This window comes from Neopelma chrysocephalum, unplaced genomic scaffold (assembly GCF_003984885.1).
Source record: "Neopelma chrysocephalum unplaced genomic scaffold, ASM398488v2 Primary Assembly neopelma1_44, whole genome shotgun sequence".
Lineage (NCBI taxonomy): Eukaryota > Metazoa > Chordata > Aves > Passeriformes > Pipridae > Neopelma > Neopelma chrysocephalum.
The window spans coordinates 12,327,411-12,355,278 of NW_020897703.1; the positions used below are offsets into that span (position 1 = coordinate 12,327,411).

At 50.7% G+C, this 27,868-nt stretch overlaps 3 protein-coding genes and 1 long non-coding RNA gene across 6 annotated transcripts in view; 1 reads left to right on the forward strand and 3 right to left on the reverse strand.

Annotated features, from left to right (window-relative positions):
- Positions 1-20,514, reverse strand: part of HOXD3 (homeobox D3) — a 29,256-nt gene extending 8,742 nt beyond the window's left edge. The window contains exon 1 of the mRNA XM_027678487.1: positions 20,444-20,514. The gene's annotated coding sequence lies outside the window, so the exon portion shown is untranslated. The remainder of the gene's footprint in view (positions 1-20,443) is intronic.
- On the reverse strand, positions 3,956-20,533 carry HOXD4 (homeobox D4). Of its 2 annotated transcripts, none has more exons than XM_027678491.1 (4): positions 20,444-20,533; positions 12,447-12,473; positions 7,943-11,764; positions 3,956-7,539 (listed from the first exon to the last, which is right to left on the reverse strand). In XM_027678491.1, exons 3-4 carry the CDS (start codon positions 8,349-8,351, stop codon positions 7,235-7,237), a joined length of 714 nt encoding a protein of 237 aa, XP_027534292.1. In that variant the 5' UTR covers positions 8,352-11,764; positions 12,447-12,473; positions 20,444-20,533; the 3' UTR covers positions 3,956-7,234. The 2 variants fall into 2 exon arrangements, with proteins under 2 accessions (XP_027534292.1, XP_027534291.1); XM_027678490.1 differs by lacking the exon at positions 20,444-20,533 and adding an exon at positions 13,691-14,714.
- Positions 20,534-23,952: 3,419 nt separating this feature from the next.
- On the reverse strand, positions 23,953-25,954 carry HOXD8 (homeobox D8). 2 transcript variants are annotated; one of them, XM_027678493.1, is made up of 3 exons: positions 25,805-25,944; positions 25,378-25,525; positions 23,953-24,784 (listed from the first exon to the last, which is right to left on the reverse strand). In XM_027678493.1, the coding sequence occupies exons 1-3, from the start codon at positions 25,919-25,921 to the stop codon at positions 24,489-24,491; spliced, it is 561 nt and encodes a 186-aa protein (XP_027534294.1). In that variant the 5' UTR covers positions 25,922-25,944; the 3' UTR covers positions 23,953-24,488. The 2 variants fall into 2 exon arrangements, with proteins under 2 accessions (XP_027534294.1, XP_027534293.1); XM_027678492.1 differs by having other exon boundaries at positions 25,378-25,954.
- A 478-nt stretch (positions 25,955-26,432) lies between these two features.
- The window catches only part of LOC113965095, a 2,110-nt gene continuing 674 nt past the window's right edge, over positions 26,433-27,868 (forward strand). Inside the window, exons 1-2 of the long non-coding RNA XR_003533436.1 lie at positions 26,433-26,685; positions 26,844-27,044. This is a non-coding gene — a long non-coding RNA (uncharacterized LOC113965095). The remainder of the gene's footprint in view (positions 26,686-26,843; positions 27,045-27,868) is intronic.

Here is a 27,868-nt window from a genome sequence, read left to right on the forward strand (position 1 = left end):
CCGCGCTCCTCGCGCACCGCGGCCGCGCCGCCCGCACTTACGCGCCCCGCGGGGCCGGCGGAGCCCGGGAAAAGGTGAATTCCGCGGGATGATCCCAGGGCGCAGAAATTCCCAGCGGAGACAGAGGAGGTATTTGGGACTCGCTGCGGCCGAGGGCCTGTGTGCCGGGGGCAGCTCCGCAGCAGCGCTGCTCTGGCGGACAGGCGCTGGGGCCCACTGGTGTGCGCGAATTTTTGCTTTCTTCGTACCGGGAAGATGCGGGGCAGCGGGGACTACCCGTCTGGAGGCTGAACAAGCGCTGGGAAAAAAACCCTTATGACATTTGTGCGTGTGTGTGTCTGCCCTGATCCTGCCTCCCTTCTCTGTGTGTATGAAGAGACATAGAGCAAACCCGGTGTATATCCGTCATGCGTTCCCACAAAGCTCCCTAACAATTCCAGTTCGGCAAAATATATATATGCATATATATATATACACACATATATTAGCTCCTCTGATTTTTCTAACATATCTGTAGCTATAAATACACCACACCTAATCTAACATCTGCTATGATTTCATTACCATCCAAAGCATGGGGATGTGACAGTAACGTATTACCTTACAATACTAACCATAAGTGCATTGTAACATTTATCTAAATTACATTGCTTTTCCTGACTTTGCAAACCAGTTATAAAAAGATTGGAGTCCAGTGATGGAAACATAAGTTCAATGTAAATTATTGTGTACGGCTTCGGATTTATAATCCTATATTTCTTCGAAATGATGCACTTAAATCTCGCCTCAAGTAAGAGGTAATGGTTCTTTATATCCTTTTCCGTCAGCCATATATTTTGGTGTCTGGGTAGTTTTGCCGAGCCCCCCGCGCTCGCGTGTCTGTGTGTACATACAGCAACCCCTACACGCACAGCGTGTTCTGCATACTTGTGTACATACACACAAAGCCGAACATAATTCTGGCCGCTGTTTAGACATTTTGGATGACGGAGAGGTCTTTCACTTCCTACACAAAAGTGCGAGGGAGAAGCTGGACACGAGCAAAGAGCACGAAGAGGATTCAGAAGAAAACGTCTTTTCGGAGGACGATTCGGAACCCCCTGGAAAAAAGCCTCACAGCCCTAGGGTGTCTTTTCAGAGGAGAGGGATTAAAAAAAAAAAAAAAAAAAAAAAAAAAAAGACGAAATTTAACGTGAACGTGGAGGGGGATGGCTGAAAGAAAGAAGCACCTTCGCCACCACAGAATTAAGACATCGTAAAGGGGACTGAAAAAGTATTAAGGAAATGTTAATCCTTTGGCTGGTGGGACTCCAGCTTTGCGCGAATTTGTCTCCAGTAAGGATCTAAGACTTCTTCAATCGGAGCATATGTTCATAGAGCAATAAAACAGAAAGATTTACAGTCTCCGCCCGCCCCCCAGCAGCCTCATACCCTTTCAGGAATTACTTATGATGATTTATAACAACAACTCCGGCAATTGTCAAACTGATAAAATAGCCCGGGCTATATGCGAGAATAAACGCTCTTATGAAAGGGCTACGATTTATGTTCAGGTCCATTTTACTGCTTGTCTTGGTGGAGTTTGGTTTCTTTCCCGGCCCAATAGGATAATATAAAACTTCATTGATAAAAATGTAGGAGTCCTCGTGAAGTAGCAAATCTGTTCCTTAGTCACTAGCAAAGCACATAAACATTTGTCATCTTTGAATAATTGAATTAATGTGTTATTGTTTGAATGTATAATTCATAACATAGGAAACTTTGTCTCTGTCCTGCCTCCGAAACGGAAGCAATAAAAAGCTACAATCTAGGTTTTTTTAGAAATTACTCCAGCAAGGGATAATAAAGAATATCCTGTTTGCAGAGGGTATTTCCAGATGATTGGGATTTCACAGAGAAATCTCAGACTCGTTGTCCATATTCTATGGAGTTTACAGGGAGTGGCTTTGTATAAAAACACAAATCCTACTTTCCCCTACTCCGGGCTATTGATCCAGGACTCGAAAGCCGGCATGCCCGCTTGGGGAGCTGGATTCGCCCGAGGTCCCCCGCAGCCCCGCGCCGGGCGGCGAGTCTCGGGCGAGCAAGGACGGCAGGCAGGGCAGGAGCGGGCAGGGCGGCAGGGGCAGCGGGGCCGGAGCCGGCCTTTGTGCGGGCGGCGGGGGGAAGGCGCGCTCGGCGCTGGCTCCGGCCCCGCTGTCAAAGACGCACGGCAAAATTTACGACCCTGCTTGCGAAGGAGCTGAGGGCCTTTCCCCGCCGCTGGGACCGGGCAGCGGCTGCCCTGATAGACGCATTGTTTCCTCCGCGATGCTCCGCGCCTCCCCGCGCAGGCAGCCGCGGCCAGCGCCACCACCCCAGGAGGCGGGCGGGCGGTCAGCCTCCCTGCTCCGCGGTGCTCCGCGGCTCTCCGCGCTCGTCCTCTTTCCCCCGCTCCCTGGGAAGCAAAGGTCACCGCTTGCGGCCGGTCCGGTTCCCGGCCGCTGCCGAGCTGGAAATCAGGAAGCAGCGTGCCCTATTTGTCAAGTGTTTGACAGCTGAGTTCATTAAGGCTTAAATAAGGAGAAATAAAAATAAAAAATATTTACGTACCAGGCGTCTCTTTTTCAGCAGCTACCAAAGAGCTAGGTGTGCAGGGAGAGGGACTGCACTCTTTGTATATTATATTCTTGGGATCTCTTCAGTTTTCAAGTCTGATAGAGTCCTTTGCTTGGCAGATTAATGACGACTCCGTGTTTCTTAAGGGACGTGCTGAATTAATTATTTCGCAAATCACGTGGTCAGGACTTGTAGAAATCTATTCTTATCATCTTCCTTGCACTTTGAAATTCTGCCTGTTATGACTGTTCCTAGCAAGATTATTTTGGTCTCTAGGCTTGGGGGGAAGGAGGAAAAAAAAAAGAGGAAAAAGAATCAGGGGAAAGGGCTAACAAACATGGCCGTTGGAAGCGGTGTGGCTCTGCACCGAGAGGTCCCTATTTACTGTACTGTACAGTGAGTGGGGTTTGCTATTGACTCTGCCTTTCCTCTTCATTCTTACCTTAACGACTAGTGGTGATATAATATACAGAACTGTATTGATGTATCAGGAGTAACAGGAGGAGCTATTAAAGAGGAGAGAGAGAAAGTGCAATCACAAAATATGCCTCAATATTTAAACTTAGCGACTGTGTGCTTAGAAAGGCACCCTCACCCTCCCCTCCATGCACTCGGGCAGTAGAGACACATGTCTTCTGCTGTGCACCCTGCTCCTTGCCTGGGCTGAGCCAGAGACTGTATTTTTGGACTCGTGCCTTGACCACGCTCCAGGAGAGGACAAGCCCTCAGTGACAAGTACTTATTACAAAAATAGTGCAATCGACTTCTCCTGGCTAGATGTATGTGTTATTGTCTGAGGTGCTTACACAGGGGAGAAAAAAATGTTTGCCTTAGTTGCAAGGGAAAGTTTAAAATCTCCAAGTTTGTGTTTTCTTGTGATCTTTCTTTTGCATCCACTGTCAAAATGAGGGTTACTGCTCAGGAAAAGCTACTCTCTACATTGCAATTTCAAATTTCCATTTCTTTCTTGCATTGGTTCCTTCCAGGACTCACCTAAAAGGCACACATCTGCGTGGGGATCGAGGTGACTTCAGGTGTGGCTCCTTGACTCCTAACTCACATGCAGAAGTCTGGGAGTCATTCTAGGAGGGCTTGTTAAATGCAAAGCAGCAGCAAATGGATGACAGGCACTTTTAACTGCAGCCTAAAAGTAAATATAGGCTCCAGCTTGGCCTAGAGTCACACCATTATGGCTGGGGCAAACAGCAAACCTGTTCAAAGGGACATTTGGAAGGATGCTATGCAGAGTCACTCATCTTTTAACACTGTAATGATGGGAGGGACCAGCATTTTCACAGAAGAGAGATCTACCTTGTAAGCACTGTTTGTTCAAGGTACAAACCAGAATCTATTTCGCTATACCTTTTATTATTTCAAAATTATGTGGAGGTCTTACATCAAAACTACAGGCGACAGTTAGTATAAATAACGCTTTAATCAATGGCAGCAAAACATCAGCAAAGTCTATAAAAAGCATCACACTTTAACAGAGATGAGAATATTTGCTGAACAATGCGACCGTTTAACAAAGGCTCCAATGCACAACGTTCACCCATGATAAACAAAAATAACCAGCCTCGCTTCATACACAAAATATCTCTGGAGAAGGGTTTAAACCATTGAAAAATAAACCTCAGGTTCATTTTGCACCGGAGATAAGGACCAGTGGGTGCTCCTGGTCGCTATCACAGACATTCCTGACCCTTCAGAGCATTGGCAGCTGAAAACTACTTCTTTTTGGTACTTTCTGCCTCCACTTCAAGTATTCTCCGATCTTACAGCGCAATTACATCTATGTAAACCTATAGTGCCCCGGCCTCGCTCAAAAGGTACTTGCAAACAGGGTTGTAAGAGCTGTGCCTGCTGAACCCAACACTCATCCCGGAGTTATTAACATTTCAAAAGACAATGAGACAAATTCTGCTCGCAGCTACATCCCTGTTTGACTTCAGTGGGCGGGGGAAGGTAATCTGGGAGCAGAAGTTGGTCCTTTAACTTCGGGAGCCATCTCGGTCGATTAGAAGCACAAAGCAAGGATTTGCTTATCCAAGGCCATTATTTTCCAGAACTGTACCACAGATGCCAAAGTAGGTGTCTCTCTCTCTCTCACAACACATTTGCCCTGCTCCCAGTCAACTTATCACAGACTTTAAGTAAACAGCGGGGGTCCGGGAGGGGGATTTTCAAGAAGAGCAGCTAGAGAGGTTTTACTTCCCCACACCCTTTTTTCCCTCCCTTTATTTTCGTAGATTCGTCTGAAGACTGAAAGGATGGCTTTGAACAGCTCTGGAGAGGAAAGGCCACTACCGTAGGAACCTGGTGTAACAAAACTTGAAAACTTGTCTCAGGAATTCCCTCCTCAAGCGCTGCTGCTAGCTGCTCTCTTACCAGAGAAAGGGAAGGGTATTTTGGGTCCAAAAGGTTAAGGGTTTAGAGGTCACTCTTCCCGGCTGAAATACAACTAATCGAATAGAAAATTTGTCCTCTGGGTGAACCTGTTCCTGCAATTTAGCCGAACTTCAGTAAAATACCTTTTCAGCTTCTCAACGTGAAGGCGTCAGAAAAAAAGACGTCTTTACTATGTATGAACTCGGTGCTTTTTGTCATAGAAACAATGATGCAAATAATGCGGGAATATCCATCTTTAATATCACGACGTGGAGATATTCAAGTATTGCCATGTGCAAGTCTGAGAACTGGGCTAACCCTAAGGAAGAACAAAGAGTTTTCTCCAGGCTCTAAAACAAAAGACCAAGTCTTAAAGACACTTTGCGGACTTCTATGAACGAGAAAAAGGCAGAAATTAACTGCTGGCCACAGTTAACACTGCTGAATACACCCTTGTTGAAAAGTTCGCTTTTTATTTTCGAATTCATTTAATCCCATTTTGGCCACTGTTTCCCCGAGCGAACCCAAAAGCCTTGAGTCCTCGATGGGAAGCACCCAGCCTGGAGAAGGGCACGTTAACTCAGCCCCTGCTCTTTCCACCTCCCTTCAGTGTTTGCTATGAGTTTCATTCTTTACTCCTTTTCTCTTTAATAAAGGGATCACCTCGTTACAATTTCGACTATATGGTTTCTCTCCCAGGTTGTCCTGAGGGTACAGGAGATAAGGGCTGAGCTTTAAAGTCGCCTGAGCGGAGGTGTAAGTGGCTGAGGGAGCTGGTTTGGTCGGCTTTCGTAGTTACAGCGCACTAAAACTTTGGCAACCCGCAGTCAGGGCCAAATCAGTGAGTATTAGACGAGCTCTATTCCCATGCAAGCCTTTCCTCTTTCCATGAAAGCAACTTGCTGAGCTTTCCAACCGTTGCAGTCATGTGTCGTGGTTTGCTTAAAAACAATCACTGTTCTTAAACAAACAAAAAACAACAACACCAAAAACCTAAACAAACCCAAACCACAAAAATCCAACAGACCAAAATAAACCTAAACCAAAACAAGACAGTAGCCAACATAGCCTACCTCTCTTTAGCAGAAAAGAAATTTGAAATCTGATTGAAATAATGTATTCAGTTTTCAGCTTTGAATGGCTCAAGTTATATCAGAAATCACATTAACTTTTCACTTTTTTTTGGTGGTGGTGGTAGTTCTATTGTTTGTTTCGAGTTTGTTGGAGGTTGGGTTTGCTATTTTTTGGGGGGGGTGTTTTTTGTGGTCTCCCTTCTTTTTTTTTTTCATTTTTTTCCCTTTCCATTTTTAAAATGAGGTATTGATGGTTTAAAGCACAGCGCTGAGTAGCAGACTTTGGAAACAGATTTCAAGCCTGTAAGCTCTGGATGGCACACGATAAGGAGCAGGGACGCTTTTCCTATTCGCAAAGGAGGAAAATAATAAAAAAGGGGGGGGACAAGAAAGTTGTGTACGTTCAAGACAAGTAAACATTACATATGTGTTGATGAGATTGGGAAGGAGAAATACTGTATTTCAGCTCCTCTTCCCCGTTTTTGGTTTGACTATTTTTCTTTTTGTCTTCACTCTTCTATGTAACAAATAAATAAATACGCCAGCACTATCAGAACGTAAAATAACCCGTTTTCACTTAATCCCTACACACACCTTCTGAGACGTTATGGAAATGAGCAAGTATTTTCATCACACCAAGAAAGGTAAAGCAGCACAAAAAAAGTTCACATTTAATAGTCTTTATGTTCAAATAAAAGACTATACTATGAATTTCCTGTCCTCAACTTGCCCAAAATGCATCCGTGCCCAAATTACATGGGATAAAAAGACAATTAAAAGTATAAATCCCAGAATAAAGCATCCAATCTTCACTTTCGAATTCAAAACTGAAACACAGGACAGTTTCATTTTCAATGATTTATTACTTTTTAAGGACAGAAGGTCTCATTTAATATTTTCCCAATTCCCACTGCCTGCGTGATGGTTCGTTTTTTCTTTCCCCTTTCTCTTTCTTTTACCCCTTTTTTTGTTTTCCTTTTTTAAGTTGTGCTAGAAGAGGCAAATAAAATAAAGTCCAAAGTAGCGTCATTTTGTCTCCTTTGTACAACAGTACCTTAAAGAAAGATGACAGTTTCTCGTGTCCTTAGCTGCTACATGCAGGTTCTGCTTGGGCAGTGTCAGTTATGTACAGTACTGGTCAGAAGCGAAGGATGAAATGGAAAATTTCACCTCTTCTACAAAGTTGTCAAGTCAGTCTGATGGTCCTTGGAACCAGTTTGTAAATGGGGGTTTGAACCAGATGAAGAAGACCTGCCCTTCGTGTTGGGCAGTTTGTGATCTTTTTTCCACTTCATTCTTCTGTTCTGAAACCAGATCTTGATCTGGCGCTCAGAGAGACACAAAGTGTGGGCTATCTCGATACGGCGGCGCCTGGTCAGGTACCTGTTAAAATGAAATTCTTTTTCCAGTTCTAGGACTTGCTGTCTGGTGTAAGCTGTGCGGGAGCGTTTAGGTTCCCCTCCGTTGTAATTGGGATTCACTGGGAAAAAAATACGGAGAACTTTACAAAGCTAATCTTGACTTGCCGGTTCGACTTTACAAAAGAAAACCTTATGAGCTGCGAGCATGTGGCCGGGCTGGATTCGTCCCAGTTGCTTACAATGGACGGGCTGCTCTCCCCCACGTTTGAGGCAGGCACTACGGGCACACGCAGCTAGGTAGTCTGGGAGCCTCTAGCAGGCTCCTAAAATGGAGTTTTATCCTGCACGGCAAAGCCCCGCGTGGCCAACAGCCTATTTCCTCAGCAATAAAAATTTATGGCGAGTGTAATTGGCCACCTCGGCTTACAAAGCTCGTCCACGAGCCTGGCAGGGACTCGGGCAAGCGCCGCTGAGGACGATCGGAAGCAGGGTAGAAGAGCAAAGTAAGAAGAGGATCCTTACCCGAGTTTACATGGACTTTCTTCATCCAGGGATAAACTACTGCTGGCTGCTTAACTGCGGAGCCGTTTGGGGGTTTGAGGGCCGGCTGCTGGCTGCAGGCTCGCGAGTTGGACATTGGAGGCGGTGGACAATGCTCTGCTGGGCCGGGGAAGTGGCTTGCCGGGCCGGATTGCTCCTGTCCGTGACCCCGCGGCTGCCCGGCAGAGCCTTGGGCATTGCTACAGCTAAAGGGTTGCTCGCTGTAGTTTGACCGTGGGTAGAGTCCCTGGTGCTGGAAATCAGAGCCTTGCGAGGCACTGTAGTACTCGGCCCCCTGCTCGCCTAGGTAGCTATTCTGCAAATATTCCTCACAAGGAGGAAATTTGGGATCCACATACTTAGAGTTCACCATATACGAACTCATGGCCATTAATTTCTGAAGGTAGAAAATACTAATTTTTCTCGTGTTGTCTTTTTTTCCCCTGCCATAGAGCCCTCCTACTTGCTGTCAACTGAATAAAGTTAGGCGGGCATGTGACCGGCCCGGCCAATGGGGAGCCGGGCGCCCACCGCCGCATTTCCCCGCATTTCCCCCGATTCCACTCAATAACATCCCTCTGACTGGGTGAACCCCCTCTCCGGCGGGCCGCACCCCCAAACCAGGTACCGGAGGTGTAGGGGTACCCCAGGGCGGTGGTCGCTGCCCTGCCCACAGCCTTTTGTCTGAGCCGGCTTCCCCCAGCCCCAGGGGATGCAGACCCGCCGCCTGATTTACCAGCCAGCATCACCACTGGGGCTTGGTACCTTGCTTTAAATAAAATTAAAAAAAAATATCGAAAGGAATATACAGAGCGATGAGCTGAAGCGGGGTTAAAAGGGAAGAAGCTGGTAAGCAGGAGAGGAAAAGAAAAGCCGTCAAAGAAGAGGGTAATATGACGTACAATAGATCTGTCCTGTCTTTGTCTCGCAGAGGTCATCCAAAAGTTACCAGAATTTAGTTCTGCTGAATAAAATTAGGCAATCAGTAACTTCTCATTCACTTTCAAGCCTCAATATATACGTGTGCATACGTATGCGCGCACAGACGCAAACGCCAAAGTATAAATATAAATCTATACATGTATGTATGTAAAATCATACAGATGGCAAGAAACAGTTCACTTTTAACTACTAAAGTTCAATCAACTGAACTGGTGACGTCATTTAATTAGGTAAAAAATACCACAGGTTTAATGAGATAAATTCGGTCTTCATTCATCAATATCATTCCTGGAGCACAAGTAAATACATTCCAGTGAGACGAAGGCTGCTTTTGCTGCTGTCGTAAATATTTTGGTGTGATCTGGACTCTTGACAGGGAAATTTTGCTAACGTCTGGCATATCTAGCTAATTTATTAGTATCTTTTAAGAGAGTCATTCACTGATTGGTAAATAATTTCTTTCTTCCCCGCCTTCCCCCCCGAAAATTTGTAACTTCTGGTGAGATTAACTGTTTAAATTCACAGATTTTCAGTGAAAGTTAGGACTGAAAGACAATTGAAGTTTAAAAAAAAGTCCTAAAACCTAGCAATTAGGAGCGAGGCAGCAAAACTTTTATAATTTTTGAGTGTTCAGCACGCACATGCCTCTTGATTCCACCCGTATTTAAACTTCTAACCATTTGCAGAAAGGTGAAGTTTTTGCATCGACCATATATTCCCCTAGAATCGAATCTGTGACTATATGAATATCACACAAATTCGGTTCTACAGGGTATATATAGACAACGTAATAACATTCTGTTTTCATCTATAATATAGCAGGTCTTTGCAATTCTCTTAGTCTCTTACTGTCTTCTGAGGAATGTAAACTATTCTGCTGGGACTCAGTTCTGAAATACGGATTTGCAGGAAGGTGGGATTTCGGAAAAGATTCACGCTTGTTATAATTGCTGCAATAGAACTATACGAGTCTCCACCAAATCATAACGACGAATTTCGCCTACCAAATTCTCAGAAAGACCTGCCGTTCTCTTTAAATTCTCTGTCGTTTACGTCCTCGCTACGGAAAATGGACCTGATCGGTCAAATTGTGCTATTTAGAATAATGATGGCTAAAGTAATTTAGAAAGGAGTCTTTAACTATTTAGACTAACACGAATCCGAAGAGATTCTCCATAATCAGAAATTCCCCCCCCCCCAAATAAGAAAGAATTAAAAAAAAAAAAAAAAAAGACAAAAACGAAACAGAAGTAAAACAGTCGACAACAGAAACAGCGGTTGGTGAAAAAGATGAGATTAAAGGCTGGAGTTAGTTGCTCTCGGGAAGAAGAGAGTTTCCAAATTTACCTTCATCCCATTATGCTGGTCTAGCTATTATCCCCGCGAGCTGCCCGCGAGCCGTAGCCTCGCACCCTCCCAGGTTTTCCCCGCCGTAGCGTTTATGGTGAAGGGCAGGGAGAGAGGTCAGCCGAAATCATTTACAAACATATCACAAAGTTTCATTATTTTTACTTTGTCGACAGCGGCACACAGGAGTACAAAAGTTCATGAATTGTGTCTGACCCAGCTCCTCACTGCTGTCCTGCGGTCAATCTCTTCTCCCTCCACTATTTAAAACAGGCACCATAAGGACAAATAATGGTGCGGGTGTGATACATCCAACCACTGCGGAGGGCAGATTTGGGGGTGTTGCGCTTATCCGAGCTGTGTGTACCGGTTTGTTTGCCTGGTTCCAACTCCCAACTGCCTGATCTGGGAGATGCTATTTTTAAACATCTGCTTTCTTACTACTGCTGTGGTGCCTTCTTCACAGCAAGTGCAACTCGAAACGACTTCGTGTCCTTAATCCCCCCCCCCCGGCTTATTTAAATCTCCACGCAACTATTTTAAGCGCCTCGCACCGCTTTCTCCTCCTTTCTCTGAGGGGAGGGGAGTACCCCCCGCCTCCGCGGGGGTTATTAACCACCCGGCTGAACTGGCAGGGTAACACCCCCCCGCCCCCCAGTGCGAGCTCGCCTTTGGGGCAGCCCCCAGGAGTGGACAAGCCCGCGAGGACTGCCCAGGAAGAAGCGAAGGGTCTGGGGAAGCAGCAGCTCCCCGCTCTGCTTAATACTACACATTTTCATATTTGTTAGACGCTGTGACCTGCGTTTCACCTTATTGCACGACTTGCTCAGACAGGTCAAAGCCAAAGAGTTATTGATGAACAAAAGCGTTATATATTCACCTCCTGTTCTTCTGCCCATACAAAATACTTTTGATCTATCAGGCTTTTTGTATTCTGGTTCATGGTCAGTATGCTAAATGTACGTTAGCAGAAAACAAGTAATCCATACGTCTAGGGCCAGCCTCGGAATAAAATGCCAAGGACATCTATGTAGCGCAGGGCTGAGGTACGAGGGGAGGAAAGTTACCTACGGAACACAGTTAAAACTGCAATGCTGAAGGCGATTCTTTAGTTCGTATTTATAGGGCTCGAAAATCAATACAGCCACGTAAGGCAAAAAGACAAGGAGAAGCTTAGCACAGGCAATGAAATAGGTTATTTATCAGGAAGCAGGGAGAGGAAACGGGTAAATGCAAACAAACACAGTTCCTCTCCTCTACATCCTCCCGGTCAGAGTGGGACTGGTAAAAGCGGGGAGAGCAGTGTAGAAACTAATGCATCTCCAAATATCGCAAGCTTTCTTTCCCTCTTTGAGAGATGAGCCAGTCTCAGCCTGGAACACCAGGACTGATGCTCTTAGCTCCTCACTAGAGCCAGAAAGGTTGAACAGCATTTCCTGATGCACACTTATCTGCTGCCCTCCTCTCGGTCCCCCCAGCGCAGCTCAAGCAGGACCATCTGGGGTGTGAAAACCCCTACAATAAAAGATTGCCTTCCTAAGCTCTGATACCCATTCCCGTGCCTTCACAATATTTAAATCCACGTTAGAGTCTTCCCTGCCCGGAGAGACCTAGCTGCAGCGGATCAGCTCTACCGCCCGCAGGACTCGGATGCAGCAGGGCTGTCCCGGCTGGCAAGCGCGAACCTCTCCCGCCACTTCTTTCACCCAGTCACCAGGCTGTATCAAACGAGGGGAACATTAGAGAGCAAGCACAGCTCTGCTTGGGATCCCATCTGGAGAAAACAGTGGGAGTAGCCAAGGTTATGAGGCGCTGGGACACAACGTGATCCGTTCGGGTTCTGCACGGGGAGGCGCTGTACAGTCCCGCCGAGTTGAAATGGAAACGCTGCTAATTGCCTTGGAGTGCTTAAGAGCAGGAGGACACCTGTACAGCCCTGTAATAAACCCCCAGGAGACTGCACCTCTGCTTTTAATGCTAGCCAGAGTTATGACATGGTACCACAAATCAACTCCACAAGAGCCTTCACATGCTGACGTGGTCATTTTCTTCTTCTTTTTTTTTTTTTAATTATTAATTAATTTATGTTGGGTAGCAATATTCATCAGGCATCATCATTTTTAATTTTTCCAGTCTGAATAAAAGAAACAGGATTTTCAAGCAACTCAGACTCTACAAGAAATAAGAGGTTACTTACCGTGGATGTCCTTCCATACTGCTGAACCTGTTGCAATAAAAACGTTTGTTACTGTTGTATTCCACATACGGGTGATGTTTCTGGAGAATGGTTACAAACCACGTTTGATAGATGAAGGCAGAGAGGAACTGGTGGTAAACCCTGCGAGCAGCGGAGTGGTGGGATGGAAGCCCCTTCCAAATGAGGACCACGTTGCATTCAGGCAGTTTTTATGAACACACGCTTTCCCTGTGCCCGGGGTGTGATCTTTTACTTGTAGTATTCATAGTCTAAATTTTATACCAGATAATTTCTAAAGACGTGAAAAGTCAAAGCTCCCTCTTTCACTGATGGAAAAGATGGAAAAGAAGAATAACAAAGGCTTCTTTTTTTTTTTTTCTTTTGTTCTGTGGCAATCCAATCACTTTAGAAATTAAATATTCAGATCACCTTTGCTAAACCATCACCCACAAAATGTCTCAGTACGCCATGGAACATCATATCCATGTAGAGCACAGAAAGAACTACAGTTCTATTAGAATGAATATCCGGTTACTCTAAGATAGATCCCTTTTAAGATCACCTAATTAACCTACCAGTAACCACGAGACATACATCTTTGTTTGCACTATGGAAGGATAGATTTAACTTGAACTTTCCTTCAAATATTTTAATTAATATATTCAAAGAGCACAATAAGGGAAACAAAAACACGTGCTTACTCTAATGTTCCTGAAAAGCGTCGTATATTTAAAAGTAAATACTAATGAGGAATTCTCTTCTCTAAGCTATTTTTCACCTCCTCTATTGCCTTCCTACGATATCTTGGAGAGTTATTGTTTTAAACACAGGACAATTGCCTAGTTATCAATAGTTCACTAAATAGAGCTTCCCAAGACCGTTTTTTGTTGGATTTTTTGTGTGTTTTTTTTTAGTTCTGCCCACTCTGGACAACATACAGAGCCTGGGAAGAGAGCGGACTAATATCAGCATTTTGCCACTAAGCATTCTTTTTTTTTCCAATTTTTAAATTTTAATTAAAAAAATATTAACTCCAAATAAGAAATCCCATCAAATTCAGAAACGTCAGACAGGGACCAACCAGCTCATCCCGGCGCACCCCTAGCCACCTGAGCTCTACCTGCCCATTTCCCCAACAGAGCTGTTCCGCGTTGCCAGGCTGGTACCCCGTTCCCAAGAAGTTCCTCGGGGCACAGAGAGCCCGAGCGCGGCGGCGGCGGCGGGGAGGCTGAAAGCGGACTTACTGTGCGCTCCCCCCGCGGCCTGGGGGACCCGGTAGCAGAGGTGCCTGCACGGTCGCATTCCTGCCGACGGTTCCCTGCTAACACTTTCCCGATTACTGCTTCCAGGAACGAAAGCATCTGCACTTGTATGCTCTTAAACTAATTTATGGTGGGAATTATATTTTGGCTTGTCAACTCTCAAGCCATAAAACAAAGTTTATTGGAATCACGTGCTTCTAAATAGCCACTCAGGACCTATCTCTGTGGAACCATAAATAACCTTCAGCTTTAAACTTTTATTCTCTAAATAAAGGTTCGCTGAATCTGTCCTATTAAAATGGGACTGGGTCGGAAAAGTGGGGATGGGTGGAAGCTCATCTGCACGGCGTTATGCCGGCCTTTTTCAGGAGCGTGTGGTGGGGAAAGCTGCAAAGGGGAGTTAGCATTCCCGAAGTGTTCTTGAGAAAGGAGCCGAGGGCGTTTTGCTGTGGATATCCGTTCAAACATTTCTTTATACTTCTTAGGGGACAGGGAAGCCCAATGTCAGGAGAAAACAAAACAAAAAACCCTAACCAACTGAAAGATGGAACGTCCTCTCTCTTCCCTGGATGTTTATGGCATTTTAATCAGGCTCCCCTGAAAAATGAGTTTGAGTCGTTCATCTTGTGAGCTGTGGCTCGGCAGAGCTGTGCCAGGGGCTGCGGGTTCACCGGGCACCCGACGGATCTTTGTAAGTGACCAAACTGCTGCAAACAGTGAGGGCATAGGGCTTCGGAAAGGGAGAAAGTGTGAAGCCTGCCACAATGAGATCTTTGAGGACTGGAAGTTTAAGGACGGTTATAAAACAATAAAACAGCCTCGGTGTGAAGGGAGAAGGGTGTGAGTTAGCAAATGAGAATTTCAAGGAGCCCGAGCACAGGAAGTCAAATGTCCCTGGCAGTCTCACAGCATGAAGAAACGCGGACAGCAGCTCGCAATCTATCATGGCTAAGATGAGGACGTCGGAGAGGCCAGCAGTTCCTGGTGCGTCCAAGGAAGAATTTATACCTTCGCCAGAGGGCGGGGAACCGCATCAGCCCCGTCGGGGACCGGCCGCGGGCAGAGGGGACCAGCCAATCCTCCGGCCCTCGGGTGCGAGTGCGCCTCCGCCCGGGGACTTAGCTCTGAAAAACGAGCTAACTTCAGCTCCTTGCTGGGTAGTGGCACCAGCTGGGTGGTGCCTGCTTAACACCAGCCTGCTCTTACTTGGCCATTTCTGGCTACACAAGCCTGAAGCAGCCCAAAAGGGGCAGCTCAGATCTTGCTGTACACATTAGATAGCGGAAATCACAGCTGATCAATTAGTTTTCCTACAGAGAACAAGAGGCATACCAAGATCCTTCCCTGCTCCTTCTTTATGACCCAGAGTGACTTTGCATCCCACTGTTTTTCTTGCTCTTGTCAAGGCCTTAATCATATGGCATCACTTTCATGCTTTTTTTAATGGTTTGAGCTGGGAAATGGCTCTTTCCACCTCCCCTGACCAGGACAGCTGGCAGGGGCACTGGCATTTCAGCTGCAGCACTCAGTCTGAGAAACTTTATCAGGACCAGGGGATCTGGCCAGGCGCCCCCAGGAGAGGGGTGGACTGCCTGGCATGGGGCTGACTTCAGGGTTGCTTTGTACTGGAGCACGACTCATACTCCCAGCAGGCAGGGGAAAAAGCTCCCTGGGGCTCCCTGAGCCTTGCTCAGGTACCTGGGCTTGGGCACGGTGGGCCCTGAATCAGGCTTCTGGCAGCCCCTAGCTACCCTCCTCACCAAACACTTCACCATCACTGACCTCCGGAAGAAGGGCTTCTGCAGCAGGCAGCTGCAGGGAGCCAAAATGCCTGTTCTCTGGAAAGGTGTGAGAAAGCCTATATACTAGGATATGAGGGGTAGGATGCAATAAGAAAGTGCAATAAAGTGTGGGGAAAATAGCCTGGGACGACAAGAACCACGATGGAGAGTCAAGCGTGTTTGCCCTGGGCTTGGCACCGGGTACTTGGTATGGTGAAGGTCCTGTCCCGGGCAGTGGGGGCGATGAGTGGGCTTCAGCCCCTGTGCCAGTATAGGGATTGTCCCATCCCTCCCTACATGTCTGCGATGGCTTTGCCTCTCTTGAGCCATCTCATTGTCAGGAGAAGCCAACGGTTTTTAGACAAGATACTGTCCTGTGTGTGCAGGAGGAGAGGAGCCGCAGCGAGGCAGGAGGCATAGCAACACAGCGGCCGGCCATAGTGTCAGCCCCTGGCAAAGGGAGTGGCCCAAGCCAGGCATGTGCTTCAGGCACACGTGTCCGGGAGACTGGAGCTGGGAAAGGTGAGGCTGCGGGATAGTGAGAAATTGATGACTGAGACAGAGCTCCCTGTCATCTAGGGACAAGATGAATGCAACACTAACTGAGTAATCCTAGCCGTGAGATTTTTGAAGAGGGAATTAGAACGATTTTCACATTTCCTATTCTGAAATGCAGATGTGAAAGTTGGCTTTGAAGCTCTGGCCAGTTCATTCTCTAGATTTTTATGCAAGTTTTCGTATTTGGGACTGACTATCTGAAGACAGATAAGCTGTGTAATAAAGTAACACAGTAACAATTGGTTTCCCTCTGGTAATTTTGCGATAAAAAGGTTGGGGAAATTGAATCGTGTAAGCCACCATTGCTCTTGATGCTACTTGACAGACACGACGACTGGCATCCTACCCCAAGGACCACACTGCAAGAAAATTACAGGCTCCATCTCCGACTTTGAACACCTACCAAGCGCCTCGATAACATCCAATGCATTATGCCCCTCTGCTTTTATCATAACCCCGACCTTTCCACAGTCACCTCGTCGCCCATGCCCTCGTCAAGCAGGATGTAGGCATGCAAAGGCCCTTGCCCACAGCACCCTGTGCCCGTAGGCAGATCCGGCGGCAGAAGAAGCCCGGAGCGGGCAGGGCGGCGTCGAGCCGCGCCTCGACATCAAAAGGGAGCAGCGGCGGCGACACCTCGGGTCCGCGGGGGAAGAGGGTGAGGAGCGCGGGGAAGGGAGGGGAGGCCGGGGGCCGTGGGAGCGTCTCGCCGGGGCAGGCACGGCCCGGGGAGATGGGTGCCACTAGGGTCATGTCCGGGCGCGGCTCAGGAAGGTGAAGCCTGGAGGAAACAGGTGAAGCTGAGGCGGGGAACTCTGTCGGGTCCCGGCTTGCAGGAGGCAGGGAGGATGTGCGGGGGCCGGGGGCTCCGCCCGCGGGAAGGGAGCCCGCGGGAAGGAGGGTGCGGGCCGCCACGGGGCTCTGGCACCCACTTCAAAGGGACAGGGTGGGAAAAGGTGGGTGCCTGACATCAAAGGGCGGGCTGGTGACCGGGAGGGCGGCGGGGCACACGAGGGGAGCCCCGCGGCACTGTGGTTCAGGCAGGGAGTGCTGGAGGGTGCACACCGGGGCGCGTAAGGGGCTTTGGACTGGGGTCAGACGGGAGGCCGCGGCACTGGAGGGAGTAGGAGAACTGGAGCGCAGCTGGAGTCGCCCGAGAAGGTCGGTGGAGCTCCGCCCATGACCCCGCCTGCCGAGGGGCCTCTTCTGTGGGCAGGCGGGCGGCAGGGTAGGGGTCTCGAAGCTGGCGGCGGGGTGGTGGGCCCCTGGCCCCGGAGGGGAGAGCGACCAGGCTTGTCCTACAGCGCCTTCTCCTGGAAGAGGCCGTGGAGACATAATGGCTGGTGGCGGCGGCCGGGGCCTGTCGCGCCCCCGGCGGCCGCTCCGCGGGCCGGCCCGGCAGCCCCGAGCGCGGGAGCCGCGGGCAGGTGACCCCGGCCCGGCCCGTCGGGGCGGGCGCCCACACGCGGGCAGAGCCGGTGGGGCCAGGCCGCGACGGCGGGGCCGGGCAGGCGGCTGCGGTGATCCCCGCGCCTTCGCAGGCTCCAGCTCGGGTGGCTCCTGGAGTGGGGCACTGGGCAGTCATTGCGGGCTGCCTCGCCCTCCCGCGGTCCCCTCCCCCGCGGGTGATGGGAGGCGAGCGCTGGACTGAGGCAGAGCCTGCTGCCGCTGAATGCACTTTTATTGCCTCTTGTCTCTGGCAGAGACCCTTCCTCCGCGCCCCGCCCGGCCTCCGCGACCTGCTGCAATGTTTATTGTGCCTCATCTTTTCCTTTCGCTTCCTGTTCTCTCCCGCTCCAGCAGCATTGACTGCCGCACTGCAGTAGAGCAGTAAATACCTTTAACAGCTGCCTGCCAACCGAGGGGTGAAATACCGTCTTTGTTCCGATTTTTTTTTCTGTCCCAAGCTCTCATAAAACACTCCGTGGGAATTATATTTTTGGGGGGAACGAGAAAATGAAACGGTGGGATTTGCGGTTCTTAAGAGCCCCAAACCAACGTTTATTTCTTCATCTAGTCTTATCGGGTTTCCCGGGTCCGCAGTTCACATCACCTCCCCTCCTCTCACCAAAGCCCTGCCAGACTCGGGGAACAGAGACTGCGCTTCTCCTCCAGGCAACCTGCAGCAGCTAAAGGGGAACCCAACCTGACTTCCCAAATGGCAGCCGGTGCCAGAGGTACCCAGGCTCTGCCAGGGAGCACAGGCTACCGCTTCCTGTCGGCTGCCCGTGCGTCAGTAAAGGGTGGGCTAGGGATCGGCTGTTTCCTTTCAACAAAAAAATGAGATGAGTCATAAATTCTGTCGAACACGTCAGGAAATGAAGCAAGTGCGAGAAATGTGACTGTAAACTCTGTATTTCAAAAATCTCAGCACATCGACATATCTATGCTCATACCACGTTATCTAGGTGTATAAATATATAAAAAGGTAGTCCTCACATGTGCCATATATATAAACATGTACATACGGAGTTTGCTATGAATACTTAAAATTACATAGGTATGTTTAAGAGCATAAACAGACCTGTGTGTACTTCAATGCTAATATAAATAAATAAATAATTTTTTTAAATACAGCCAATAAGAGAAATAATAAGAGCAAAAGGAAGCAAGGAAGGAAGCCATTTAGAAGGGGGGAAAGCCGAATTCCCACATAAACCAGTGAAATAATAAATGCTTATGTGTATCCGTATGTGTCAGCAGATGAACCCGCAGACACACACATGCACATTAGAATTCGTTAGAACATCCTGCTTTTGTTTTCTTCTTTTTCCCCAGGCAACGAATAATTTCAAAACAGCTCAAGGACGAGATTTTCCGAAGTTTTTGGAGAGATTTATAGCCAAGCAGATATAATTACTGTGTCACTTAGAAGGGATTCTGAGAGTGAAACCTAACGCAGCGCATGCTTTCCAAGTTACTCTTGAAGACTGTTGTAAGTTGAAAACGATTTGTCCCAAATAATCCCCAAGTCCTGCAGCAGCGCAGAGCGGTCGGCTAGTGCTAACAACGAAAGCGTGGGGGACAGCGATTTTATTACTTACTGTAGTGGGACTCGGGCTAATTAGCAGTCTGGAGAGGTGCTCGGGGACGGATTAAAGAAGAATTTCTTCTGCGCCTTCAAAATACGTACCCGGGTCACGACTCGCACCTTTCCACCCTCACTGTGTATTGTTTAATCAGGCGTTTTGGTTTGCCGTTAATTAACTGGCTGCTTTTGGATTAGATGGCGATTCGGTAAATTCCTGCAGAGCAATGGCACGGTGCATTGCTACCACCGACCATCGATGTGAACGCCAAATAACAGGCAGCGTGTTTTCTACTGTGCAGTAACATTTTGAAAAATGAAGATGAGATGAGTAATATATATATACGTTCAAAATAATGTACTTCTAAAGAATATGCGTTCTACAGATAGAAGTAGAGGTACATAAATGTATATATAAATGTATATAGATAATGCGAATATGGATATATACACTTATATAGGTAGTGCAGGTATTGTTTACGCGACTGTTCTATCTCCTCGGCATATTTTAAAATAAATCCGGGGGGGGGTGTTGGGTTTTTGTTTTTGTTTGGTTTTTTTTTTTTCCGAAAACTCGTGCCACATTTAGCCCCCGATGTTTTCCACGTGGGTAAGTAGCCGTACTGCGGGTCTGCGCTCCCGCCTGTCGAGCCCGGCCCATATGCCGCCCACGGAGCAGGTCGGAGCCTCAGCCCTGGCTCTGCGGTACAGGGGGAGAAGGATGTGCGAAAACGTCCCGGCGGGGCGGACGGGGGCTCCCGGGGCTGGCCCCGGGCACAGCCGCCGAGTCGACGGGGCCTCCCCGTGCCCTCCGCCCCCGCGGGAGCACTGACCCTGATTCTCCTGCGAAAACACCTGTTAAGCTTTAAAGTTACGCGACCGCCCTTCCGCCATGGGGAAAAAAAACTACGGCGCGCTTCAGGCTGGCGGAGGGAAAGTATACAAAAAAAAGAAGGCCTTTTATTGGAAGAAACCCCACCGGCAGGCGAGGCACTGCCTACGCGCACTGTGCCCCAGCCTTCTGCCCCTCGCCGCGGAACGCCGAGGAGCGCCCCGCCATTGCGGCCCGCAGCGCATTTTCCGTGCCAGACCGCGCGCAACAGCCGCTTGCACTCTGCGGCATGGCCACAACTACGATTGTAATAATAACACTACCGATAATTACAATAGCAATAACAACAACAGTAATAGCAGCAAAAATAGTTATAGTAATAGCAATAGCAGTACTAGTAGAAAGAACAAGGGACCGCGAGGTACAGGTGACCAAGGGTGACAGGAGGACAGGGGGAGTCGATGCCGTGCCGCGTATCGGGACGGGGTGCGGGCGCGGAGTAGCGGTGACCAGCCCGAGGGGAGCTAAGTGCTTACCAGTTCGCGGCATTGCCCGCCTGCGGAGGAGCCCGAGAGGATCACTGTAATCCATTTTGCACTCGTGTAGCAATCCGTGTGCCGGAGGAGATAGCGGCAGCGGGGGCATCAAGCGGTGGGAGAGGAGCGAGGGGCTGGATGCGACGCGGCAGTGGGCGCGGGTCTCCGCACATCCCTCCGTGGGCGCGGGAGAGGAGGAGGCGCGGGGCCGGGGAAGTGTCAGTACGGAGGCGGCGGGACCGGCCGCGGGTTTGGGGGCGCAGGACACAAACATGAGAGCGACTGCCATACACCTCAGCCTAGACAAAGGTTAGAAAAAGAGGGGCTGAGGCTCTCTGAAGGCAGAATGCAGGGGGAAATTCGCCAGGGAAATCAGGAAAAGGCCATGAAAGCGCTCGCTGCCTGCACATGACCAGCCGCAGCCAATGACGAGCCCAAATAGGTCATAAAAAGGTCTATTACCAAGTTGTAAATTTTCTTCAAACAAAAAGGAATTTACTGCAATTCCTTGCGGATTTTGCACATACTGCTTCCCAGCGCCATGTTTTTTTCGCGCTGCGCTTTTACGGAGTCTTCGGTCCCGCCTGCCCTTCGGGCAGCGGAGAGTGGGGCAAGAGGTGGCACAGCCGCATAAAGAGGGGCAGAGCACTGTGCCGAAGGATCCGTTTCTTGCCCAAACGAAAGGGGTCTTAACGCGCATCCCCACTCCTCCCCCCGCGCCCCCTCCTACTCCCCGCTCCGCCGGGCACTAAAAGAAACCACATCTGTTTTAGCGCCCACTACTGAAGCGGAAGCCGTCGCCGACATAAAAATAGTCCGAGCTTCTTCCCCACCCTGCAGTGTGCGGTTCCCGCAGGTTGCGCCAGGCGCTGTCACCGCGCCCAGGGTGCCTCCACCCCCGATAAAACCTTTCCAGGACACCATCAGGGAAAATCCGATTCCTAGAAAGCATTCTAAAAATTAAAAATGGGCCTCTGTCCACAGGGATTACTCGGCTCGGAGACGGAATACTGTGGATGTTTCTTGCTCGAGTTTTGTTTCAAGGAATAGCCAGAGCACTTCATCCGTGACCTCCCTGCTGATTGTAACTGCTAACAAAAGTAAACACGCCTACAGATGTAGGATCAAGGTTGGATCTTTTTAACGCGCTGCTTCAGGCAGTTGCACACCTGTGAATATCACATCCGTGCTGAGCGTCCCTCGGTGGAGGCACTGGCAGCTTTCGTGGTGTCTCTGCAGCACTCACGGCTGCGCTGAGCTGTTGCATTAGGGAATGGAGAAAATCCGCGGAAACCAAAGTCGCGGTATATCCGCGCGGTGGCCGTTTTAGGCGACCTCTCGCCGCCGCTCCAGCCGCGACCCGCGCAGCTACGGCTTTTTCTTGCCAAAATCTCGATGTCTGCTCCGGAGCTCGATGGCTCCGATTTTATGTGAGCCTTGCTTAGTTTCTGCTTCAGTTTTCTTTTTTCTTAGCAAGTCTCCTACTAAGACCGAGGGAGAGATTCATATGTCAGGCTACGGGGGAAAATACCTTAACAGCTACAGCGATGTTTTGTTTTCCCCAATAAGTAAGACAGGGATGATTCCAGCTACCGCTAGGCCTTGACCAATTATGTGCGCACAGGGAAGTCAGTTTTCGCCTGCGTGGCTACGTTCCCAGTCGGCCCCGGGAGAGCGACGCTAACGGAAACTTCTTAAGCAGTATTTTAATTTTATTCTCTTTGTCTGGTAATTAAAAACAACTACCTCAGCAGCTCTCTCCCGGACAAATACTGGCCTAAGAAGTGCTCCGCTCGGGTGTGAAGGTCTCCGACGTGCCTTCCCCTCTCGAGCAGCCCGTGTTTGCAGCGGTCGGCACCATCACGGCTTTCCCCATGGCAGGGCCCATCGGTACTATGCTGCGCCCAGCCTCTGCCACAAATGCAGCAGAGGGAAGAGGCTTTGCCTGCCCGGACACCAAACATGCCGGTGCCACCGACACGAGTATTATTTTGAAAAGCGATGGTTTTTTGCGCGTCTTGCGACTGGTGTTCTTTAAACGCGCAGCCACCAGACCCAATCCTCCCTGAACACTAGGGGTATCGGTGTATTTATGCAAATCCATGCAGCAAAATGTTTACTTCACCGCTTTGTTGCAGCTTCCCCTCCTTTACAACCTTTAGCCAACGAGGCGAATTAAATAAAACCGAGAACAATAGCTTCTCTTGCTCGTGCCTCCCTCTAGAGCTGGCGCTTTGCAGGAGTGGAAACGTGCCTGCCTCGTTGGCAGGGAGGGGGGAAGAGGAAGGGAAACGAAATGAATCAAACCCGCCCTACAAATCCAGTCCCCGTGGACGGCGTTTCCTGCTGCGCCGGGTGCGTTCCCGGGAGCAAAGCGGTGGATGCAGGAGAAGGGCCCAGCGCCGGGTGGACTCGGCGGTAGCCGGCACCTCCTCGGAACCCTGACTGTGATTTTCCGAGTGAGGCCTCGGCTCGACCCCGGCCTTGCCGGGAGCATGCTCGTTTCTGGGCAGATAATAGAAATATGTCGTGTTTGTCGCAGTGTCTGGAGCGTCCATTCGATTTCTTTCATGGAACCATCACTCAGGGGGTGTCAGGCGGTGGGGAAAAATGAAACAGATATCTTGGTAGGAATTTATATCTCATCCCTCGGCCCTCTGCCTGATGCTTCTAAAAAGGACTGCTCTCTTGCCGTCCTCTTTCATACCGCGCTCTGCGGGACCCCGCCGTGAAGCGGGAGCAAAGGGAGGGAGGACAGAGGGGGAGAGAAATTAAACCGTTTTACTCATCGGAGCGGACTTCTCCACCCATGGCTGCGGGAACCGTTCAGCAAGCTCTTTCCTCGGCTACTTCCTTCGCTAGGAAACGCGCCCAAGCCGTATGATTTAGGGGGGGAAAGGTCCTTCTCTCTGTCTACGCAAGTTTTGGGACTCCTAGCCACTAAAGCCCCCTAGTAACACCCACGAAAGGCCGTAAAAACTTTCCATTTCTCTACTCGTCCGCCATCCACGGGGGACGCTAGGCCTGGCTTGTTCGTGGCTTGCGTGGCGGGGCTGCGGGGAGCAGCCCTGCGGCAGGCATGGGGCCAGCGTGCTCGCCGGGCCCGTCTCCCTCCAGCCGGGCCGGCAGCAAACGCTTTCGCGGGGAAAAGGGCCGTGTTTGCCGGCAAACGTCCCCTGCACCGCCGCCCCGCAGCCCGCGGTGGGGAGCAGGAAAAGGCGAAGCAGGGCCCCAGCGCACACGTTGGGGGCTCCCTGGGCCAGCCCTCAGCGTGGACTCAGCTCGCAGGTGGGGCTGCAGTCCTCGCTGGCCGCTGCCTCGATCACGACCCCGCAGTACCCGAGTGAAAAACAGGTTTTGTATGCAATGTGCCGTTCCAGACCCCACAGAAACACCCAGAATCCCAGGACGGACGGGGGAAAGGAGCAGGGGAGAGTCAGTCCAGACCCGTGGAGACTCTGAAGGTTACTGTAGGAGCGGATTACAAAAAGGATATCGGGATGCTGACACATTTTATAATTGAATAAATTTGGTTTATTTTAATCAAATATCATAGCAGAAGGTTAAAGATATTTCTAAGATATTTTCTTCAATTTTATTAAATTTATATAATTTATTCAACATAAGAACAAGAATTAAAATAGTATAAGTGCACTTGTCTTGATTAATAAAGCATTCTTAAATGTCTTGCTTAATGATATTTATTATTAGGAAGTTCATGTGGTTTCCCGCAATCACCATTTTTTAAGATTGCAAATATATATATATATTTATATATAATTAGAAATTTATTGCTACAAACTCTGTATCAAATTTGCAAAAATAAGTAGATGAAATATTAAATCTAGAGATTGTTCTGGATACACTTATAAACAAAATAAACCCATAAACAAGTGAAGCACCCGAAGAAAGGAAATGTCAAGTGGAGGGACACGGGGTCACTCGTCCTACGGCAAGATCACGTACAGCGGTAGATGAACCGAGATGTCAGGCTATGGTCCTGGTTATTTTTGATTGCCTTTCACAAAGAATTTTAGGGCAAAAATTAATTTGTCTGGCCTTCAGCTCTGTCTTCTTCTAGATCATGTGCTTCCTTTTTGGCCTCCCCTTCCTTTCCCTCCTGTCTGGAAGCGGGGAATTTGTCCTTGTTGTTCTCTTTTTTCCATTTCATCCTCCTGTTCTGAAACCAGATCTTTACCTGCCTCTCGGTGAGTCCTAGTGCATGAGACACCTCGATTCTCCTCTTCCTGGTCAGATAGGGGTTAAATAGGAACTCCTTTTCCAGCTCTAGAGTCTGGAATCGGCTGTACGTTTGCCTTCCTCTCCTCCTACCCGGCGCTGCTGTTTAAAACAAAAACATAGGGGTTTGGAGGTTGGTGTGGCCGTTCAAAACGAGGCGTAGGCAGGGAGCGAGGGCTCCGTTCCCTCTGGAATCCCTCGAGAGAAGCCCCACAGAACCAAAGGGAGAGAAAACAGAGGGCACGAAGGAGTCTAGAGCTTTACATAAGTGAGAGAAAAACAGCGATAGCAAATGCACGAAATGCCTCAGTTTGTTCCTCTGCACGAGGGGTTGCCGATTAGCTTTATGGTCTTTTATTCCATCCCCCCCACACCGCTTCCCGACCCTGCACCCTTCCCGTTCAAGCAGCGGCGACGGGAGACGAGCGAGCGTGTCAGCTGTGCCTCAGGGTTCGAGAGGTGCAGTCTTAAAGACTACTCTTGGGTTGGTAGCTGCCTGCTGCAGAGGTTTCTGTTTGCTTACTCTATCGCTTTATTATCGCAAGCCACCGCAGTAAGAGGAATCGCGGGGAGAGAGGTAGGGAGTGAGGGAGACAGAGGCAGGGAGCGACAGTCAGCGAGAAAGAAGCAGGAGGAGGAAAAGAAAGTTTCAAACTCAGACGTGAGATGGAAGCAAATTTTTGACTGCATCCAACCTTGTGGTCTCATCCAGGGAAACATTTGAGCAGGAGACGAGCTCTGATTTAAGTGGTCTGGTTCCTCGCCAATATTAGCACTGGACGATTTACAGTCAGGATATTGTACCAGCTCGGCCTCTTGCTGTGTCGTAAAAATCTGCTGTCTCTGTAAGTTATCGTATCCGTAAAATTTAGCGGGCTCCCCGTGACAGGTAACCCCGCTGCAGGGGGCAGGAGGCGGAGGCGCGGCGGGGGGAGGAGGAGGCGGCTGGTAGGCGGCCGTGGGGCTCCCCCCGGCCGGGTGGTAAAAGTCCGCGGCCGCGCCGCCGCCGCCCCCCGTCCCGCCGGGTGCGGAGTGCGGGAAGCCGGCGGCGGCCGCGCCGTTCCCGTAGAGCAGAGCGGCGGCAGCGGCGGCGGCGGCAGCAGCGGCGTGTCGGCCGCTCACCTCGGGTGCGAAGTGACAGTCGTAGTACGGGGAATTGATGGGCTCCCCCGCCGCCGCCGCCGCCGCCGCCGCCGCCTTGTACTTGGAGTACAGCGGGTTGACAAAGTAGGAGCTCATCGGGGAGGGGGCAGCGGCGGGCGGGGGCGCGGGCACGGGGCGCTGCTCACGCCGCCGCCGCCGCCGCCGGTGCCTCTACGCCGCGCTCATGCCGCCGCCGCCGTCGCTGGCCCGTGTGCTCCCCGCTCCTGCTCTCCGTGTATGTGGTGACCAGGACTGGATTATAATCGCTCCCAAAATGACCTGCCTCACTGCTTTTACTATTTCCTATTAGGCACACAGCAGCCCGCGCACGCACACACACACACACACACACACACACACACACACACACGCTCATGAGCTCAGGGGGACTTTTGGCTTCAGTTTACATGTGCCGCTCCTCGGGCAAGAAAAAAGCCCGGCCCAGCCCTGCCCGGATCCACCCCGGCCGCGGCACCCCCGCTCCCCCACCGGTGCGCGCTCGCCAGGAGCTGCTGAAACCCCCGTCGCGCAGGGGCGAGGCGGCCGCGCAGATCCCGCGCGATAACCGCGGGCGCGCTTCCCGGGGCAGCACCGCCCGGCTCGCCCAGGCTGCACTGCCCGGAGCGCGGCCCGCACCGCCGGCCGGCAAGGGCATAGCCCCTCCGAGGGAGCCGATGGCTGGAGAAGGGTCTTGGGGATGTCGGTGAAGGCATCTGGGGGGCTCGAGGGGCGGCAGCGTGCAGCGGACGGGCCCCATTGCCAGAGGGCCCTCCGGGTCATTTCCTTGCAGGCGAGCAGATCGCTGGGGAATGAGATGCAGATTTACCCTTGACGCTGTGCACGCATGGCTGAGGCTTCAGGTTAATTGATACTTAATGGAAATCATGCCTATGAATATACTTTCCATCATTTCACCCTTGGTGGACGTCATTACCGAGGGAAAAAAGAAAAGTGTGGGTGAGTGGTTAGTATCGCTCGGGGACTCGGTCCGAAATAAGCGAGCCCTGTTCTCCGGCAGGAAGGAAGGAAGAAAAGCGCTGCCCGGCAGGCTCGGCGCTGCCCCCGCTCCTCGGGCCGACCACCCCCGCTGTCCCCCGCGCCCCAAGAGGTGTCGTCTCCAGTCCTCTCTTCCCTGCTTCGTCCTGCAGTGGGAACCAGCTTTTCGGACAGGCATCCTCATGAGCTCGAGTCCGCCCTATTTTGGAAAGAGACGAAAAATGTAGGTGAAATATAATACAGGCCCAGCCAGAGCCATGTGTGACCATCTGATGTGAATTGACAAAAAAATATTTGTGGTTACATAAAAGGCATCGCAGGCTCCTTCCCCATCACACCCGCTCTCCCACCACCACCCCCGCCCCCATGACGATTAACCCGCTATGTCCAGCTGACCAGCCCGGCTGCCCCTCATGTGAGCACCCGGATGGGCCTGTGCCCGCAGCGACACCCTCGCCCGGGCAGGGGCCCCGCGACCCGGGGCGCACGCCTTTGGGAACTTGCGGAGGCTTAGGGACCCCCATGCAGGACGGAGAAAGGCGGGGGAGGCGGGAGAGGCCTAGAGACGCACACACACGGATTTTTGGTACTACACGGACCGCCAGCAGCAAAAGCCCTTCGCCAGACACCAACGTGAAGGCAGGAGGCCGGGCCAGGCAGGGGGGAGCGGCAGCAGAGCGATAGTGCCTCACCCTGCGGAGGGGCACGGACGGGTAGTGGCTGCTTCCCACATCCGCGCCAGAGACCCCCGCTCCTCCTCATGCGCACCCCGCGGGGGCGTTAATTCCGCGGGGCATTACCGTGCCCCGCGCGGGGCTGAGGTGGCGGGGCCGCGGTTCCGCGGGCCGGGGGCGCTGCGCGGACCCTGCGCGGGGCGCGGCGGCGGCGCTCGGGTGGAGCGCGGGCGCCCTCTGGCGGCGCGCGGCGGTAGCGGCAGCAGCGCCCCCGCCCCGCGCTGCCCGCGCTGCCCGCGCTGCCCGCGGCCCCTCGCCCCTGCTCCGGCCGATGCCGCGCCACAAGCGCGAACGGTGGGGCCGGTGATGAGCG